Below are 20495 nucleotides of genomic sequence, written 5' to 3'. Positions count from 1 at the left end.
CGTCAATTCCGAGATCTGCCCAAAGAGAAGGTCGCCGGACTGCTGGCCATCTTCCCCAAGCTCATCCAGGGCTCCAAACAACACACAACCGTGGAGCACGACAATGTTCGATACGTTTACCAGCCACTGGAGGAGCTGTACGTGGTTTTGATCACCAACCGTCAGTCCAACATTCTGCAGGACATTGAGACTCTGAGACTGCTAGTCCAGGTGGTCACTTCGTTGGTACGTGTCGTGGATGAGCGGGAGATTCTGCTGGCCGCATTCGACCTGCTCGGCGCCTTTGACGAGGTGGTGTCCCAGGGCTACCGGGAAAACCTGTCTCTGCAGCAGATCCAGACGTTTTTGGAAATGGAGTCCCACGAGGAGAAGATTCAGGAAATCATTGAGCGAAACAAGGAGCTGGAGGCCACCGAAGATCGAAAGCGAAAGGCCAAGCAGCTGGAGATGCAGCGAAAGGAGGCTGCCAAGCGAGGTCTGCCCGGAAACGCTGGAGGTCATGGATCTTTCCAGGCCCCCGCCTTCCAGGCCCCCGCTCCTTCGTTTGTGCAACCCGCTGCTGCTCCCGCACCTATCCCCGAGACAACCCACAAGCCCCGTGCTCCTCGAGGAAAGGGCATGCAGCTCGGCAAGAAGAAGGGCGGATTCGATGACAGCCCCTCTGCTTCTCTGCTGGCTAACGCTGACATCGCCGTGCCCACCCCCAAGTCAAAGCCGCAGCAGCAGACTGCCCCCGCAGCAGCAGCTCCCTCTGCCTACAATCCCGAGGTCCAGGGCGTTCATCTCACTGTCGCCGAGGTTGTCACCGCGACTCTCGGTCGAGACGGCTCTGTTAAGAGCGCTGAGGTCAAGGGAGACGTACAGCTGAGAATCGGCAACCCCGACCACACAAAGATCCGAATCGCGCTCGAGGCTAACGCCCCCGGCGTCAAGTACCGAACCCATCCCAACGTGGACAAGGCGCTGTTCTCCTCGCGCCAGATCATCGGTCTCAAGGACCCCTCTCGAGGCTTCCCCTCTAACGGCGCTGCTCTCGGCGTCCTGAGATACTCTGCTAACGCACCGGAAGAGGCTGTTCCTCTGACCTTCAACTGCTGGTTTGCGAAGTCGGACCCCGGCTTCTACGACGTGACCCTGGAGTACGAGGTCTCTGAGGGTTTCACCGGCAAGATGACCAACGTGTCTGTCATTGTGCCTCTGGTCTCCTCCAACGCTCACATCTCCGACTCCTCCATCACCTGGGACCAGTTCGACGACCATCTCGAGTGGATCATTCCTGAGATCACTGCTGATGGTGACACCTCTACCGGTGCCTTTGAGTTCACCGCTGAGGCCGACCAGGAGGACGAGTTCTTCCCCATGGAGGTTTCCTTCACTCTCAACGACCCTGAGACCACAGTGGGCAACGTCAAGATTCTCAACGTCTTCTCTGCCACTGCCGAGGACGAAAACATCCCCTACCAAGAGGTGACCCGAGTGACGTCGGACAACTACCAGATTGTTTAAGGAGGAACAACTACTAGGTAGCATGTATAAGTAGGTTGTATGGAGCTGTTATTGGAACAACGAGTACAAGTAGGTTGAGTGTAAATTGGCCGTATTACTGGAGCAATATGTGACAAAGTAGATTTGGTATCATGTGTTTCCTGTGTCTGTGTCACTGTTGGGTATTGTACTCGTACCTGCTGTAGTATTGTACATACTGTAGGTTGGGCAAGTAGGGAAGAAGCTGTCAGGCTATATTAAGACACACTTGTAGCTAAACTGGTGAAGATGTCTTGCTGTGTTTGTTGGAATAGATTACTTGGTATAACCACTATTAGTAGATATTATGAAGCTGTTTGAAGCGTTGAGAGAGACGAGAGAGAAAAAAGTTCCTTTATGTCAATGGTAATCCTGTTATGTCACTACAACTGCAAACTCAGCCCGGGAGTGGCGATTATGAAGTCGCAGCCAATGCTCTCAATCTTGGCCAGGCCGATTATATCCTCCAAAACCACTTTCCGAGGATCGTTTTCGGGATCCTCATTGTAAATATCCTCCTTTACGTGCGTGATAACAACAGGAAGACCCTTCAAGTGCAGATCTGGAGGCGGTTGGTGTGGATGATGTGCGTGTGTCTGAGGGATGCGTTTGGGGACCGGAATCGACACCTCCTCGTCCATGTTTTCCACGTCCAACTCGTTGGTCTCATGAAGTTCTTCCCATCCCACCATAGCATGGAAGTCCTCTTCACTGCCCTCCACCATTGATGCAAAGTACTTAAGTTCGGCAATCAGGTGGCGGGGGGAAAAGTGACCAAAGAGAAGAGCGTCGTCGTGTGGGTTGGCAAACGAGCACTCGATAAATATGCCCGCCAGCAGCCCCTGCTGCATGTATTCAGCTGCCTTTCGCCACACGAGGTAGTTCCGCGGCGTGTACGAGATGGAATCTGGTTCCACGTCGCCCCACATGAGCAGCACCCTGTTTGTGTTGCTGTCGTGGATGAAGAAGGCTGTTGAGTCGTAAGATGCCAGAGACGTTCCCAGAGGAGGTCCTGGGGTTGGATGCGAGGTTGGATTGGATGTAGGGTAGCTGGAGGGGCTTACCGAGCCGACTGAGCTTGCCGAAGACGTACCACCGCTAGATTTGCGATGAGGAACCAACGAGGGAGATGTGGGGGAGTGGAGATGCGAAGAGGCAGAGGCGATTGACGCCCGAAGTTGGCGTTTTTCCATCATCAAGCTCTGACGGCGCATTTCGATGACGGAGTCTGGTGGAATGACACTGGAGGGCATTCTACGAGAGCCTCTGTGGGGTTCAGAGGGTTCCGAGGATCGAATGCTAAAGGACGGTTTGAACGGCTGGTGGTGACCTGAAGAAGTATGTGTCTGGTGCGCTGGACGCAGAATGTGGCCATGGGAGACTGCATAGGGCGTCACTGTGAGCCCCTGGGCCAAATTTGGAGAGCTTAGGTGTTCTGACAAGCGCAGAAGTTGAACCAGATGTACAGCGTCAACTCCTTCATTGGTGAGGTTTGGCCAGATCACACCGTTAAACACGTGATCTTTGAGGGCCTGAATGACCCGTGGCAAGCCTGCCAACCGTTTTGTTTGTTGTGGAGAAAAGGCAGCCGAGTTCATGATCACGCCCGAGATGTGGTCGAGGTGAGGATGAGTGATGCATATTGTCGAGACCAGGGACAATATGTGGGCCGCATTTGCTGTGGGTCCGCCGTAGGGAAGGCTCTGAGCGTCGAATGGGGGGTACGCGATGCTCCAGGAGCGTTGTGAGTGAGGAGGCTGCGGCGCAATGGACTCGGCCAGCAGTTCCTGTTGGTATTCTCGGGGAGTTAGCAGTTGCTGTTTTTCGAGCACGTTGATGATTCCCGACAGAAAGCAGCCCGCGTCGACTGCAATGTAAGTTCCTGTTGCATCATCGGCTTTTGTCGATGTCGTCGTCGCATTGCCTTCCTCATCGCTGCCACGCACCAGATAAGAGCAGGTGCCTCTATCTATCGGTCCTCCTGAGGATCCCTGGGTTAGTCGCTGGACGTATGTTTCGTGCGTGTCCAAAAGGCAATTCCCTCGGTCGTGTACTCACCAGCACTACCACCTGGAACGTCATGGCTCGCGTGCAAAGAATTCCACCTTGTTTCGACAAGATAGCCGTTGATCTGTAGACTTAGACGTGGGTGTGAGTTTGGTGCGAGTCTAAAAAGCCGTGCGTGGTGGTTTACTGTACAAGCGCCTTGGTGTGGAGGTGGAGGAAAGGGAGCGATATGGGACGGCTTCAACTATCTGGGTGTGTCCTGAAAGAGACCCCGTGTTTGTGCGTTAACGTCTGTGTCTCCAGTAGCGTTTTGGGGGCGGCCGCCTTTGCTGCTTTGCGATTTTATACAAAGCTGAAAGATATTATTTGGAGAGTGTGTAGCGTTTGAACCCAGGTTATTTTTGACGTTAGCTTTTGACATGCACTTAAGCTGCTACGGTTAGCAACCAAACCTGGAGGGGGAATGCACTGTTTTCGGGTACACTAGACTAATATTGAATCCCCTGCGAAAGTGGTTCAGGCGTGGAATGTTTTGTTGCCATGAGACATGGGGTGAGGTGTTAGTGGTTGCGTGGTGTATGTGAGACGAGTGACAAGTATATATATAGCTACAAGTACGTACATATATAAGGAAGGTATGTTCCGTTTTACAGGTCTACTGACTGGAGCACTCTACGATACAACACGAAAAGACACCTTGACCGAAGAGTGGCCCTCGAGCTGTGGCTGCTTGACCTCTTCTCGTCACCCGCATCTCACGCCCCAGATCTCGCATGGTGACTGCACACCAGTCTTCTCCCGTGTCATCGGGGCTGCCGAACCTTCACAAAATGTCTCTGGAACGGGCCGTGGCGGTCGCTGCGTGTCCAGGGACCTGCAGTGCGTCTTGGTGCTGACAGGGGTGACATTTCGACCCCTTTTTCCTGTACATTCGGCCTGACTTGTGGGGGCTAGGGGTCCCGTCTGCATCCCCATGTCTCACTAACCTCGCTCTAGCTTGCTTCTCTGCATGGATGTTTCTGCGGATGGGCTGTCACAAGGTTCTGTAGATCTTTACTAGGGTCATCAAAACAGAGGGACGAGGGAGAAGAAAAACCGAGCACAACGACGAGACATCAATCACAATGCTCCTGGTGGACTTAGCCAGGCATAGCTCCCACTCTACTGCCTAGAACACGTCAACAAACACACCCTGGTCGTTGACATGGTCTTTATTTGTCTGTCTGTCTGTCTTGGCTGACCTACAGCTGACCACGTCAGATCTCAAACTCAGGAAACGAAAAACCAAATCTGTACAACATGAGTGTACAGAGACAAGACAGGTGGGCAAAAGACTTAATTGACGATGGAGTATCAGAAGCGATGGATCAGTGGATCAACAAGATTTGCCCGTACTACAAAGCTCCAGCACGCTTACCGTACGTACAATGTGGGCTTGCAAAATCCATCAGTCCCACATCTCAAATTACCTGCATTGTCTTGAAAACTGTCTTGGCATGGGGACAGGCTGGTACCGATACATACGGTACGAGTACCGGGTAGGTATCGTATCAGAACAGTTATACGTGGGCCATTGTTGTGATGTGAAATGCACAGGCGGCACTTTTATCGTAAAACGAGCCCAATTTGTCTATGCCGAGGTATGTGTGGTGCTACAAGTAGTACATACGGTCCGTCTGCTACAATAGTACATACAGTAGTATGTACAGTGTATATACGGCGGTCCAAGGACTACTGTAGATACTAGTACGAGTAATACGATACTGTATTACGCTGCAAGTCCAGGTATGGTAGCGCCATTCTCCTCTTTCGCTGGCTGCCAAATTACAGGGTTGCATTTACAAAGAAAAGATACGGAGGAAAGGGTATTGACGTGACAAAGAAACCATTATAACCACTATACGTGCAAGGAGTCGGCCATGGATCGGTCTGGCCTTGGAGAGGGTATGTGGATATCTGTTTACTGTAGTAGTACCGAACGAGTCCTAGCGGGAGCCCTATTGTACAGTGCTCGTACCGGTACTTGTATATGTTTTACTTAGTCACTTAGGGTATTCTTAAAACTCAAGTAACGTACTTCAAGTATCGTACATTCTACAATGGAACCCTCAATGTTTTTTGTTGAACATGGTAAGGAAGATTAAAATGTGGAGGCTTTACTAAGGATGATATAGAGCTGAGAGCTTCAACAAGCTGTTCTATACAGTATCAATAATATCAAATATCAAGCAAACAACAAGCCAGACAAAACCTCTACTTCCCTGTATCTAATGAAGATCTTTCCCGGCCTGTAACCCCAATGATAGATCTCTACTCCTGTTGTACGACTCGCTCATACAGGCGACTCCGTTATTGTGGTTCAAATATGGAAAGATGTACTGGGTGATCAAGGTAGAGAAGTACTCAGGTTCATCAGCTGAAACACGTTTTCAAACGACTATCTGCTGCAAATTTTGAGACCCATGGACCATTTACAGGGTACGAGTACACTCCATAGTGAGATCATCGTCAACATTAGAACAAAACACAGTGAAAACAAGTTGACTCTTTTGTACAGTGAAGGGTCACTAAGACATGTACTCTGTGTCAGAAATGCCTTTGGATTCTGAATCGATTAGTGTAGGGATACTCGTACTTCTCGTCATGCCCTGTAACAGTTGAGAAGCCACGATCGGACTTCCATGAAACGGCCCTACACAGTGCAACAGTAACGAGGTGGCTATATATACGACCCTACTTTCAACCGCTTCTACCCCGACTCGTCTCGTTCTGCAATCATTACCTATATCCCTAAGAGGTGGTTCGACCGTATCCTCTGATGTCTTCAGCAAACCGCCAGTTCTGATCCTTGCATTTGATATCCTTCTCGATCTTGACATTGCCCTTGGTTATAGTGGCCACGTCGTACTTGTCGATGGACCGGGCATCTCGGTAAAAGAGAACCTTCATGCACTTCTCCACCATGGCTCGAGCGTCAGCCTCCGTCACGTTCTTGTATGAGTCGGGGTAAGGCACCAGCTGTCGCAGCAGAGGCAGGGCCAAGTAGGCACCAAAGCCCGTTGCCAGAGCGGGAGAGCTGAAGGTGACGCCGAGCAGGTCGACGTGGCTCAGAAAGGGCTCGTCCTTGCTGTCAACACCGCCCACAAGGACGGCGTTCCACAGAGGATCCATCTTTGATCTTCGGTTGTAGTAGACCTTGGACAAGTAGTTGAAGATGTTTTCCGAGTGCAGCGACTGGTCGCCGCTGTTGTCGTAGTTCTCCTCGATCTCTAGCTCCTCCAGCAGTCTCTGGACGTACTGCATGTCTGAAACGTCGCCTCCAATGCCAACAATGGTGGAATCGCCGACCTGGGTCAATCGATCCATGTTGTCGAACCGAGCCAGCGAACCGTAGGAGGCCAGGGTGTCAGCAGCCACAACCACGCCTTTATCGAACTTGATTCCAATCACAGAAGAACCGGTAACTGTGGGCTGCTGTGTGTGTTTCTTGGGCAGCGAGTGAGTGTTGGGGGCCTGCGAGATGGCATCCGAGTAGTGGCCGTAAATGTCGTCTCTTGGACGGCCCCAATTGATTGGTGATTGCTCCATTGTAAGTGTGTGTAGGTGTGTACAAGTCTCGGGTGACAGATGGATGTGGACTGTAACTGCGAGGCCATGGTGGCGGCGAAGGTTTAGGTTGGGAGGAGTGCTTATGTAATCTAAAGTGGAGGGGTTTGAAACGGGGCCAATTTTGCTCCGATTGAATAGATATTATGTCCAATATCTGATGTGACTCTCCTGTGTTTTTTTATATAGTCATATTGTGTATATATTGCTTATTAATCCCGTTCCAAGTGTTCTGTTTCGGACTACCATTGGATGTGCTGTTCGCCACCAGCAGACCCTAAAATGATGGGGTTCTCAATCTTGAGTTGACGAGGAGAGATTTTGATGGTCGGATAGAAGTACAATTACAACTATTTGTGCGATATAGCGAGCCCTTTATATATTATTTTTCTTTTATATAATTAATGCCACCCACTTTTACATCACACAATACATGTCATAACCTCTTTGCATGTGACTATGGTGGCAGCAGCAACTGTACACCCCCCTTCTCTATAATATCATCAATTGTCATTGGTTACATCGGTTAAAAGAAAGCACCGCCGGAGTTGACCTCGTTGATCTCGTTCTCGGAGAAGGGTCGGTACTGGAATCGCTTGGACAGCTCTCGTCGAGAAGCAAACTCGCCGTCTCCAGGAGGGGAATAGTTACTGCTGGAGCCCTTGTTGAGAGGGATGGTGGCAGCGGTGAATGATGGTGGTAGAGATCCGGTCGGCGACAAGGGATGGGGTCGTGGGGTGTGGTCCACTTTGACTGTGTTAGTTGGTTCAGATGGTGGTTGTTGGTAGAGTGAATGTAGGGAGGTGAGTTCAGAAGAAGAGAGGAGAGAAGAAAAGAGAAGAGCAAAGAAGAATTCGCGGAAGTTTTTTTGGTTGGTGATGGTGTCACAGCCGGAGCAGATTCGCGGTTATGCTCATGTTATGACTATGTCTGTCTCGACAGTCTCAGCACATCCTCACATGCATCATCGCGCCGCAAGGATGATGAAGTACAGCGCAATCTCGATTCGACTGAAATCAATCCAACTGTCACACGAATCTTTCCGTGACTAGGAGTCACGCTCTCAATTCATTGACCATCTTGTTGATGGCTCCTCCACACCACTCCTGTATGTCACATAGACATGTCTCTCCATATCCCGGGGCTGGTCGCGGCAATTTCAGGGCGCACAAAACGCTTCTGTGTCGAGGTCCAACTACTCAATCAGGGTCGTACTCACCGTTGGTGGGTCGCTTGCCCAGGAACTTGATCATTGGGGTTCTCAAAAGGACTCTGGTGGCTCTCATTGTGGTTTTGGTGTATTAGTTATCGGGAGAGTCGTGTGAAGTTAGAAAAGTGTACTTACCTGTGCATACAACATTAGGCTCTGGCGTTTGGTTGGGGAGACATGCCCCGAGAGGGAGTGATGGAAGCGTTCTCACTGGTGGTTCTGGACAGAAATTGAGCGCAATTTTTTTTGGAAAAGTAACAGCTGACTCATTTTTTAATTAACCAATCTTCTTCCGAGGACTAAAAGCAACTTCAGTCCCCATTTCTGACTAACACTGGAAGATCCCGGAAAAAGTCGGAACTCAATATTGCCCCGAAATCTTCTTCAACGTCACGGGAATAACAGGAGATGGGTATATTGAGGGTGATGCGGTGACAGGTGGGGTTGAACTATTGATGTCTGTCCCAGATACTCTAGCATCCAGTCTACAACTCTGAAAACACCTTTTGGACGGGTTGATGACCTTTTCCAAACACTGCTCTGAGATCGGAATCTGACTAATGGTAACTAACACAACCGGAAAGTATCATTTAGCAGGTCTATGATTGAACCGATGAAACTGGGAAATTATTGTTAATTTATTGCATTGAGTAGAGAAAGTACGGCAGAAGTGTTAAAAGTTGTATATACCATTCATTGGTTCTGTATAATGTTTCTAATGAGTAAAGTTGGTGTAATTACTTTGTAGTATACATGATACAACCCCTTGGTATGTATGTACAGTAAAACTGCAGAGCTTGGTCAAATAAGTACTGTTTTTACTACAATTCAGTCAGTGGTTTGGTGAGAGCTGCTCATCTTCCTCGCTCTTCTTCCTCATTTCATCTGTCATAATATTCACGCCCTATGTACATTACTGGGGAATGGCGTGGTATCGCTTGCCTCGGAAAGCAAACATTTGCTGGTTAAACTGGTAAACCTCCGTAGAATTGAGATCGTTGAGCTCCCACTTGGTCGAGCCAAAGATGTTCTCTGAGGGCTCCAGCAGCACGTCCAGCTTGGAGCCAAACTTGTCCATCAGCCAGTTCCAGTCTCGCTCAAGGTCATCCTTGTGGAAACCGGTGGAGAAGATGGCACACTTGGACTCCAGCAGACCGGGCAACGACTTGGCCCACTGATCCATGGCCTCGGGGGCTCCCAGACCGGGGTGGAACAGGAAGAATGCATCCAGGTAGGGGTCGTAAGGGAAGAAATCATGAGCCTCGTGGAGCACATGGAAGTAGTCCGAGTAGAACTTGAAGGTCATGGTGTCGTCGATCTTCATCTCCACGGGTCGCGAGTGCTGCACGTACTGGTGCTTGTCTCGGTCGTAGTAGGCCTCAGGACCAATGAAGTACAGCTCCCACTTGGCGGTAGGGATGAGATACGAGAGCTGTTTCCACACGTGGGGGGGCAGCTGGGACTCGGCTCGGGCGCCCAGAATGAACAATCGGATGGGTCGATCGTTCAGAGCACGGGACTTGTCGATGGGGAACAGAGAGTATCGCAGAGCAGCCAGGGATTTGAGACCCTCGAGGGTCAGAGGACCGTTAGGCTTGAGAGCGTAAGGGGACATTGTGTGCAGCACGGAGCCGATTGTGACGGGGTATGACAGCATCTTGGTCACGGCTGCCATCTGGAACTCGGTATCCATGGAGTAAAAGTCTCGGGTGTACAGAAACAGATCCCAGTTCATGAAGTTGACAGTGTCATCCTTGTCCTGAGCTCCGGGGAGATCAAACTCGGGGAAATCTCGACCGGATCGCAGATCATGCTCGTAGATGTTGGCCATGAAAAGCTTTTCGGCCTTGTTTTGCTCTTGGAACGTCGCATCCGACTCGTAGGCCTCTCTGCTGTGATGGGTGGGGATTCCGGACTTGGGACAGACGTATCGCACGTCCTCGCCGGTCACGGGACACTTGGAACGGGCGCGGATCACCGCGGCCCGCTCCCGAATATCCTGGTTGGGTGACTGGTCCCACAGATGGAACCGGTTCTCGGGGGTCGGATCATTTTCATTGCCGCTGTCGTCCAGACCAATTGTCTGTTTGAGAAACTTGAGCATGCCTCTCTGCTGCTGGACGGCGCCGGCGAGTGGGCGAGAAGCGCACACCAGCCCTGCTGCTCGCACAGACACTCGTGGACAGATTCGTGTCGAGAACATGTATGTATGTGGTTTGGTTGTAGGTGAGGAAGGGCCGAAAATATGACCAGATTTGACTCTGAGTTTATTTGAGGAGGGAGAAAATGAGAAGGCGAAAAAGGAGGTACCAATGGCGAAATATGGGCTGTTTGGGGTTGATGGAGGTGTAAAAACGGTAGTAGAAAAGATTCACTGCTTAAAAACACCGATTTTAACGCTATTGACAAAATCTTCACTCACTTGCTCTGATACTTGTGGCCCTTCCTGCGCCACTATTAGCCACAACTCTAAATTTTCAGACGCCACATTTGGAAAGGAGGAGAGCCGATTTGACATGGCAGTATGTACACTGCTACAGTACGAATCCTCTCCAGTCGACTCATACATCAATGTATGTCTCTGCTAGGCTAGATAGTCTGATTAGTCATACCGGCCCTGTATGCGTTTACTAATACCTCCTGGATCGTACCATGTTTTATACAAGGGTGGCTACGTAAAACGTGGTCCATCTTCTGGTGCTCAATGACGTACAGTCAATCTTAGGCCAACTTCCACTTCCACTTGATAGAAGGGTTTTGCATTGGACCGAGTGTCGGAGTGGGCAATAAGTCACATGACCTCTCAGCGGCCCGTCGTGAGTGCATTTGCACTTAGTAATACCCCTTCTTGTAGCTTGAGCGCATATATAGGACCATTTTCTTTTTTCCAGTGGAGCCAAATAGCTACGATACTTGAACCAGTACGAGCACGACTACATACTGTAGTGGTGGTGTTTATGTACATAATATGACGGTTTAGGACGTTGTGAGACACTTTAGAGAGCAATATATTACTAATACGTCTGTAAATAGCCCATTTTAAGATCTCACTGTTCCCGTTCAACAAAATCCACCACAGCAGCTGTCATCGGCGTTGATCCAGCTCTCACCTCTATTTGTTGATGTTACACGGCACAGTATACGCCGCTGCAATACTGTAGTTATGGTGGCGTTGAGCCGCCAGTTGATATTTTAGCTGTATTACTGTGTACTACTGAAAAAGAAGCATCCAGATAGTAGTATAAGTGAGTCGTCGTCGTATAGTCGTCCCCGTTCTCATATAACCAGCTAATATAGTACGAGTATCATACTACTATCATATTTTTCATCTGAATATATTGGTGACCCTAAACACAGTTTGCTCACTCCGCCCCAACAACCCTAACCCCAGTTCCAGGTACTTTATCGCGAACCCGGCTTCATCACGTGCCTAAAGTTGCCAACTGCCAGCACATGCCTTCGATCAACATTCTCTGTTCGTCTGCTCTGCCGTTTGTGCCTACCAAGTTCCAGATAGATGCTCATGAGCATGAGACGGTTCTGGTGGTCAAAAAACGGCTTTGCCAGAAACTGGTCGAGTTACAGAGACAGGGAAGTGTCGAAACGTCCACAGAGTCTTACAACCGAGAACAGGAGCATTTGGGCAACCCGGGCAATCTGAAGCTGATTTTCGGAGGAAAGATCTTGCCCGACGCCAATGAACTGCCCAATTTGGCGGCCACAAACCCCACGTTCCATCTTCATTTGCTGCCTGTTTCCCTCGACAAGGAGAAACTGAGCATTATTGAGAGGTTTCGAAGAGGAAGCACTAGTAAGGGCGATGCGAATGGAGGAGCAGAGAGTTCTGGATCGACACCAGCGGAGTCTCAGACCATGTACAACGTCCGACTACTTTCGAATCAAGCAAAGCCCACGATTCACTACAACGTCCAGCAACAGAGTCTGTACAACATGGACGGTGAGGCGTCTCTTGCTGACCTGAAGCATCTGCTCATCAACTCTCTGGGCAATGACACTGCTGTCAAGTCGCTGGATTTGGCTATTCAGCGCAAGTTTGTGGTCTTCAACTCCAAGGGCCAAGATTTCTCAGACGACACCATGAAGGTCAAGGATATCAACAACTTTGGGCGTCCTCCTCACTCGCAAGGCACGAACGTGGTGATATTTTACCGGTTTGTCCTCGGCGAATTCGAGGAGTACCAGATGGAGGGTGAGAACGAGGTGCTTGAGAAGCCTGCTGAGGCTCAATCAACCCCCGTCAAGTCCAACAACCCTTTCAACAAGGAGGTTCAGCAGCAGCAGCAGCAGCAGCAGCAAGTCAAGAGTATGGTTGAACCTGATGGGTCATTGATTCAGTTTGACCGAGAAACTGCTGCTGTTTCTGTCGCTACTTCACCATCTGCTGCGCTCTCTGGCAACCCCCTCGCTGGCGCATTTACAGCCCAGCTGAATCTGGACAATGAGGGAAAGGGCAAGGAGGTTGCTGAGGAAGTTGATGAGGAGGGTGATGTTGAGATGAAGGAAGGGAAGCCTGTTCAAGTTGAGACCGTTGAGACACCGGTCCCTACGCCCACCATCAAGCACCTCTTCATCAAGGACACCAGTCTCGGAGACTTCCATCTCAACCCCACAGATGTCAAGACAGGTAGCTGCACAGAATCCGAGTGGGTGGCTATTTCGCCTCGAGAAATGACCAGGCTCAAGCGAATGTACAGAGAATTTGGTAACTCGGAAACTGAGCCTAAGCGACGGAAGTCAGGCGAGTTTACCAGAGAGACAGGAGAGGCTGTTGCCTCTGGAAGAGATATGGCCGGCAGAGGCCTACCTGGAAGAGGTATGGGTCAGCAAATTGGAACGGGTGCTTCTACACCTTCTTCTGCTTCGGCTGCTTCTAACCCTTCTACCTCTTCGGAATCCAACTCTGGACCCAGTTCGAGCTCTTCTTCCGACTCTCACGCCAACAACCACCCCCATACCAGCAACCATTCCCACACCCACAACCACAACCACAGCCACGCACATGTTCACCCAACTCCCAATAGTCACCTGCACAATGATACAGCCAACTCGACAGACACAGAGGCTGAGGTGATACAAACTCCCCCTAGAGGAGCCGCTCACTCGCCTGGAAACACCACTCCTGCATCTGACCAGTACCGTCAATTCCAACAGTTTCTGAGATGGGCTGACACCCAGCATGAGGACCACACAGAGCCTGCGGAGTTTGACTACCGTCAGTTCCAGCAATTCCTCCAGTGGGGTCAGGTCCAGCCTCCCACACAGCAACCCCTTGTTGACTTCTCGTTCCGGCTGAGAATCTCGCCTCCTCCTTGGAATATTCGTCAGCGAATTCGGGAGATGATTCCCCCCCGCGACCAACTTCGTCAGCGTGCGGTTGTGGCTGTTCGCCAGCTTGGCGAAGTGCTTGTCTTCCTACTACAGCTTTTTGTCTTTTACATAATGGTTCTGGGTCGTATTAACAACGACTATATGTTCTATGCGTCGTGTGGTCTCACTGTGATCATCTTTGTGGGTTACCGTTTTCGGCACCATCTGGAGCGGTTTCGTCCTGCGAGCTTCAACGTGGGTTCTGAGGAATTATCTCGAGTTGCCCAGATTTTTCCTGCCGTGAACTACGACCAGGAGGAACCTGCTGCTGGAGGTAACAACGAGGCTGTTCGAGAGGCTCTGGAAAATCCTGACAACCGGCATGCTCGGGGCGTCCGAATTGGCGCTGCCTTCTTTGGCTCCATGATTCCCGCTGTCCATTCTCGATGGCTGGCTGATAACCGACAGCGACGAGTTCAGCTGGATGCATTGATTCGACAGCGAGAGCGTGAAGGAGAAGAGACTCAGACTCAGGAAGGAGAGGATAACGAGGGTGACGAGGGAAACAACCGAGCCGAACAAAATGAGTAAATACTAATGAATTATGTGATATTAAAAGTACAAGTAATAGCTACTTGTACAAGTACAGGTGTTTTGGATGTCGTATGTCACCCCTGTTTTGCATACATAATCGATGCACGATAAAATGAAGGGTAAATCAAGGGGAAGTTCAGTATGGTCAAATGTATTAAGGGCTATATATATAAGATATTTCAGTATTCAAATGTCGTCGCATTGTGTTGAATGTCTTTATTGCAAAAGTTCAGGTGTAATTGTACAGGGGAAAGCATGGAGATACCATAAGGAGAAGACTTATAGGTGCAAGTACTTTCCAGGAGTGAAGAAAAGGGGGTCGCTTAGAATCAAGAGGGTTTAATTAGCACGCGACATGAGGTGAGACCGAGGCCCGTAGAGATACAGAACGTCTGTATCCTTCCGCAAAGGCTTTAATCGGTCCACACCTAAAAGTCGCGCGTTCTTGGACCTTCCAATCTCCTCCACATAATACTCTCGGGTCATTTGTCTGCTTCATGTTCTGCCGCCTCATCGTTTGGCGCTCGAACTCTCACCCTTAGATCCAGTCTTCTCTAGATTGGCCTTGTTTTTGTCGTTTGGAGAGACTGCCCGTCTCAGGAAGAGTTGCATGGAGGCGAGTGTCAGGCCCAGAAACAGAACCAGAACCACCTGAACCATCACCATGCCCACCATGCCAAATAGTATCATGAAGACTATGGCCTGGGCTATCATATCTGAAGCGTAGTAAGGTGCATTCCTGCTCAGTGTAAGGCGGATATGATGTATGTGAGAGAGAATAATTAGTGCCTTTTCCCCACAGTCTCCCTCTCTCTCCGCATTTTCAGAGAGCTTATTTTTTGAGAGCACAAGGAATTTAGGCAGGTGGAGATACCTATATATAAGCGTATGTCTGACATGCTTGAATGGCGTGTATTTCAACATTTGCACCTGTCGATTCTAGTGCAATTCAATCTATCAGACAGACCAAAACCACCTGTTCATCATCTCTGTCAATTACATATCGATTGCAACGCTCAGAAACAGCCCCTAACCCTACCTACCCTATTAAGTAAATAGTCGGCAGTTCAAACCCCAGAAATGTTTATTAAACACTATTTTACACATCACGACTTCGATCCGTTACTGACAGCCACAGCCTTTGACGTCACAACAATGACCAACCTCAACCTGGCACACCCGTCCGGCAGCTTCCAGACGCGAGTGGCCAAGTCGGTTGAGCGTGCCAAGCAAAATACGACTACACACTCGGGTTCTGAGTCTGCCGAAGAGCTGAGAGATCGGGAGGAGCGCGCTCTGGAGGTTTTTGCCAGAGCTGCAGACCTGGAGGCCCAAGGCAAGCTCAACGACGCCCTCCAGGAGTATTCACGGAGTTTCAAGATCCATGACCGGGTCGATTTGCTTTACCGGTCGAGGTTAAAGTACAAGACACCTGCTGGATTGACTACAGGATATGCTGACCAGAACGATGCTGAGGACGCGGAAGAGGAACAGGAGCCTGATGGACCCTGTTTTCTGCTGGAGGCGCCGTCGGAGATTATCATTGACATTTTAGAACATCTGGCGATCCAAAACACGCTGGACTTTGTGCATTTTTCGGCTACTTGTAAGCGGGTGTATGATTTAGCCAAAACCGAACGCATCTGGCAGCAACTGAGCATGCTGAGCTTTCCAGACCAGGTCATGAGTGAGGAATATCGACAGTGGCTCTTGAGTGGTGGTCAAGAGACGGGGGAGGACGACACAGAAGAACAGGAGCTGAGTCGACAACTGGCAATGGTTTCCCTCACAGACCCAGAACAGCACATTTGTGATACCCTCTACGCCTCGTCATGGCATTATATGTATCTCACGCGGCCGCGGTTACGATACGATGGAGTCTATATCGCCAAATGTTCATATATTCGGCCTGGAGGTACCTCAAACATGACTCAAGCATGGAACACACCTATGATTTTGGTGGAGTACTACAGATATATTCGGTTCTTCCCTGGAGGCAAGTGTTTTGTGATGCAAAAGACAACCCACCCAGAAGAAGTGGTCTACACCTTTGGACAGGATATTCCCCAGACTCGCAGATCAAGACGAAAGGGTAATCCAGAAGATACAGGTGCATGGGCCACGTACAAGATCATGCCCGATCCAGGTACGAACCCCAACAACCACTCAGCTATTGCCCTAGTTGAGATTCCAGGATCCACCATTGTCAAGTACTATCTCAGACTGGGTCCAGCCTTGAGCAAGAAGGCGTTTGATGAAGGTACAGATCTGGAACGGTGTGGAACCCAATGGAGAAAGATGAAGTGGGAAAAGCTGTCAAGTACTCGGGTGGTTGAGGATGACGAAGAGGAGCTGGAGGAGCTGCCGCTGTCAACGAAAAACGAAAAGTCGTTTTACTTTTCCCGAGTTACTTTCAGAAACCGTGACGTCCACAAGAAGTAGTGTTTGCCTTCCAGGGCCCCCGGAAGGCTATCTCTACGGGAACTCGTAGAAGATTAGTGAAATTGTACTTGTAGCAAGTTCATTCCATAACATCAATATAGCATTTTTATTTACAGACTCGTACTGTAGCTTGTGGGGAGCTGCTAGCTCGTATGTATCCTGTCGCTCTTGCATCGTCTCTAAAACAAAACATTCAGTCTCATCACCAATGACTGTTAAGCGAAGTTTCAACGACCTGAACATAACTGTACATAGGGTGACGTAACGCAACACCCGTTGGTTTCTACAGTAGCCCGTTTGAGCCCATTTGATACCCAGAACATTCCAAGCAAACCATCGTTCTGAACCGTGCACCCATACTTAACCTTCGGAGTCCCTGCTGCATTCCCCATCTCGTCCACCTGCAGCTGCGCATCTATACAAGAGGTACAAGCCTGGAATTGAGATGTTGTTGCAGCACTACGACCGGCAGCTATGAACCTTTTACGAGGAGGTATGTATGCTGTAGTGGCATTCAGAGCAGGTTTATTGAGCAAATGTGTGTTTGCCTTCAGCCCATTTTTGTGCCTGGATTTTTAATTTTGAACCCATCCATCCATCCAAACCATCCCCAGTGTTCGGCCTGAGCGTTCGGCAAGCGTTCGGCAACTGTCTTACATGTGAAAACGAGCCGAGGACTCCTGGGCGATGGTTCTAAAAGTAGCACTTTCGCTTATGTACATGCGATACGAAACGAGCCAACGGTTCTGTAGTGTGTTACAAAGCCGCCACGTCGCATCACATGACCCCTCCTTTTAGCATTTCAGAGATTCCCGACTCGAACAACTCTTCCGGAAAACTTAATTTTGGTGACCTGTTTACGATTCTAAAGCGGGGTCTCAAAAGAAATTATGCCTTCATGCACCCTAACTTGGTGGGATAAACGGTGAATACGACGGAGCTAAGAGACATGTGGTATAGCTTCCGGCTGACAGAAGATGGCCCCAATTCTACTATTGGCGTCCTCGCCTCCCACCCTAACTTTGCCACCCAACCCCCTGTCCATTTTCAAACAACGGTCAACGGTGGGTACTCACAGGTGTGCAGCAAGGTTTTTTCTACTGTGCCCCGATACTTCGTGCATGGCGGCATATAGGCAAGGCCGCTTATCAGCGGGGTAACAGGGGCATTTGCGGGGCGTGGGGAGGAGGCAATATATAGACAAGTGGTCGTTCAGGAGAATCAGTTATCTGCGTCAATATCAGTACCAGCACTACACAGATGGCATGCTGTGATCGTGTGCATTTCGGAACGCTCAAGAATGGCATAAATAACTGTCTTCGTGCCCCTCAGTTAGTTGCAGAGGAGGTAGTTTAATTATTGTTACTGTAGATCAGACGGCTACCCTGAGTGACAAAAAGTGTGTCGACTTCCGATAATGTCCTTGTCCATTTGGGTTTCTTTGTCTTTGCAGTGCATGAGGTCCTTCTTTTTAGACTTTTCGCTTATACGAAATAAGGTTCACCAATGGGGCGGCAGACAAACGATGCAGTCGGTGGCCAAACCGTCAAACAAGCAAGTTATTTCACGACTGAGAAATGACAGCCATCAGCATAATCTCGAAAGGGGTACTTGTACCGTAGGAAGTCAGGCACTTGCCTCATACGAAAACGATTCGCCGTAATTAGACCGGAGTTCTCCGTACCCACAAAATCTCAATGGGTTGTATAATTGCTGCTTATGACTCCTCCGATTAGGCTGCGAGTAGGTACCGGTACAAGCACTACGTTTGCATCTATAGTTGTGGCACAAGTGTTCATTTATGGGTTAATTTGGCCGTCTCGCTGTCTCGCTGTCAGTGAGTGGGGAGTGGGGGGTATTCAGACAGCAAATGAGTCGAGAGAGACAACAACATTGGAGTTTTTGAGGGGGAAATGACGGAAGTCGCTGCACATCCAGCTCCGGAAACTTCCGCAGTCGTCTGACTGAGACCTCAACGTCTTACTGCAGCAACCGACGAAAAACAGCACAACTTGTGGCCGTGGTGAAACACAACTGTATCGACGTTTCGAGCAAGCATCGTTTATGAGACCTTGGACGCTGTATTCGTCCCAAATTGACCCGCGATGATGGATGTACAGATCGATCACCGATCAGGGCTCAACACGAAGTGAGAGGTCCGAACTTTGACACACCGCAAAAACAACGAGTACCAGTACGATAGCCACAACATCACAGTAAATATGACTTACCTTGTACTTTCGGTTTAACATCGGTACTTCTACAGGCACCGTACTCGTACTTCTGCTGTATTGCGCACGTATCAGCTGTTTCGATAATATCGAGTCTGATATCATCTCAAATTTCTGTTACACTCCCCGCCGTAGAATATTCCTTTCATAGCCACTCTCGAACGTGGGGTGTAACATTACAGCGTCATGGCGGGGTACAGAAATTAGCAAGTTACACAAGGTGGCAGATGGTGGGGCACACCAACTAAGCATAGAGGGATGGCGGGGGGGAAGGTCACAACGAGAGACACAAATGTGGGGGGGGGTCACAAGTGGGAGTCTCAACTGACATTTTCCTGCAATCCCCATAAAGAGTCTGGCTGCGTCCAAACCTGCGCCCGACACAGGCTTCCATGCTTATGTACTTCCCAGTTGTACGATAATTACAAGGATAAGGTCATTTTTCGCCGGTTGTAGATTTCGGCTTCTGCAAACTTGCTTTTGTTAAGACCTTAACCGGAGATATTTGAAAAACTGCAACCAAATTGCGGAGAAGAAAAAGCAAAAAGTGAAAAAAACAAAATAGCGGGGCACAAGACGTCAGAATCAAAGACGCCCCGTACAAGAGTACAAGAGGTTATAGACGTGCATGCGACACAAGTCCAGTTGCAAATACCCCCCAACAGTGTTGTGGGACTGCGCGACGACTAGCCTGGTGCATAGCCGCTGGTTCAGAGCTTTCCCGCCATGGAATGGACTGGGGGCTCAGCGGGAACGCTCCTTTAGGGAGGCTTAAGCTCTGGGATAAGCTTTGAAACGAGTCTAAGTTGAGCGAAATTGACAAGAGAAAAAGGAAGACGGTAAATAAGCTCTCAGTGCAGCAGAACCTTGTGCATGCGTATGCGCATCACGAAGGAGGGCAAGGTGGGCCCTGGTTCTCTCTCTCCATACAACGGACAAGTTCAAGTACAGACAGCTAAGTAGATAGTGTTTCTCCATGGAGGTCCCTGAGACTATAGCGGGGTCATCGATAGCAGGGAGAGAGGGTTTGGGGGGAGGCAGGCGAAATCTCTTGTAGTAGGGTTGTTTTCGAATCCGTTTATATTAACGGTTGACCCCAGGTTTTGGCACTTCTGGTCGAGACAACTACGTCACGGCAAAAAAAGTGAGTGAGCGTGAAAACGAAATGGAAGCGGATACGATAACATACATGTGAAGGAGGCCACGGAGTAATTGAGCAGCAAGCCGATTCGACCTTGATAGCGCGGTCATCACCAGCAGGACCGCTAGACTTGGAAGGTGGAGCATGGGATATACGTTTCACAATGGAGCTCAAGTGGCTAACAGATGAGGCACATTTACGGGTCTTCCAAATGACACCATGTTTGGACAACTGCTGCCACGCGCTCGACCGATCTCCGATCTCCGTTATGTCCGACAAGTCCGAGTCAGCCTCTTCCGCCTGTTCTTTTTAATTTTTTTTACTCATTTTCAACAACTGAGAGCAGAGTCACATGGGCTAGGCAAGCATATACGCACATATCAGGAACAGGCGAATGACCCAGTTGTTCAAC

The 20495-nt window shown here is 49.6% G+C and overlaps 7 protein-coding genes across 7 annotated transcripts; 3 read left to right on the top strand and 4 right to left on the bottom strand.

Moving 5' to 3' along the window:
* Window positions 1-351: 351 nt before the first annotated feature.
* YALI1_E38593g (uncharacterized protein) lies at window positions 352-1506 on the top strand (the record flags this gene model as incomplete). The annotated part of the gene is made up of 1 exon (XM_504690.2): window positions 352-1506. The coding sequence occupies one exon, from the start codon at window positions 352-354 to the stop codon at window positions 1504-1506; it is 1155 nt and encodes a 384-aa protein (XP_504690.2).
* Window positions 1507-1907: 401 nt separating this feature from the next.
* YALI1_E38561g (uncharacterized protein) lies at window positions 1908-3606 on the bottom strand (the record flags this gene model as incomplete). The annotated part of the gene is made up of 2 exons (XM_504689.4): window positions 1908-3515; window positions 3583-3606. 2 exons carry the CDS (start codon window positions 3604-3606, stop codon window positions 1908-1910), a joined length of 1632 nt encoding a protein of 543 aa, XP_504689.3.
* Window positions 3607-6321: 2715 nt separating this feature from the next.
* Window positions 6322-7119, bottom strand: YALI1_E38526g (uncharacterized protein; the record flags this gene model as incomplete). Its single annotated transcript, XM_504688.3, has 1 exon — window positions 6322-7119. One exon carries the CDS (start codon window positions 7117-7119, stop codon window positions 6322-6324), a length of 798 nt encoding a protein of 265 aa, XP_504688.2.
* Window positions 7120-7663: 544 nt separating this feature from the next.
* YALI1_E38512g (uncharacterized protein) lies at window positions 7664-8423 on the bottom strand (the record flags this gene model as incomplete). The annotated part of the gene is made up of 2 exons (XM_002143058.3): window positions 7664-7890; window positions 8357-8423. The coding sequence occupies 2 exons, from the start codon at window positions 8421-8423 to the stop codon at window positions 7664-7666; spliced, it is 294 nt and encodes a 97-aa protein (XP_002143094.1).
* An 837-nt stretch (window positions 8424-9260) lies between these two features.
* YALI1_E38491g (uncharacterized protein) lies at window positions 9261-10550 on the bottom strand (the record flags this gene model as incomplete). Its single annotated transcript, XM_504687.3, has 1 exon — window positions 9261-10550. One exon carries the CDS (start codon window positions 10548-10550, stop codon window positions 9261-9263), a length of 1290 nt encoding a protein of 429 aa, XP_504687.1.
* Window positions 10551-11800: 1250 nt separating this feature from the next.
* On the top strand, window positions 11801-14266 carry YALI1_E38479g (uncharacterized protein; the record flags this gene model as incomplete). Its single annotated transcript, XM_504686.3, has 1 exon — window positions 11801-14266. One exon carries the CDS (start codon window positions 11801-11803, stop codon window positions 14264-14266), a length of 2466 nt encoding a protein of 821 aa, XP_504686.3.
* A 1083-nt stretch (window positions 14267-15349) lies between these two features.
* On the top strand, window positions 15350-16711 carry YALI1_E38443g (uncharacterized protein; the record flags this gene model as incomplete). Its single annotated transcript, XM_504685.3, has 1 exon — window positions 15350-16711. The coding sequence occupies one exon, from the start codon at window positions 15350-15352 to the stop codon at window positions 16709-16711; it is 1362 nt and encodes a 453-aa protein (XP_504685.3).
* Window positions 16712-20495: the final 3784 nt, after the last annotated feature.

Source organism: Yarrowia lipolytica, chromosome 1E (assembly GCF_001761485.1).
Source record: "Yarrowia lipolytica chromosome 1E, complete sequence".
Lineage (NCBI taxonomy): Eukaryota > Fungi > Ascomycota > Dipodascomycetes > Dipodascales > Yarrowia > Yarrowia lipolytica.
Note: the sequence above shows the minus strand (reverse complement) of the source record. Positions and strands in the feature narration are given on the sequence as shown.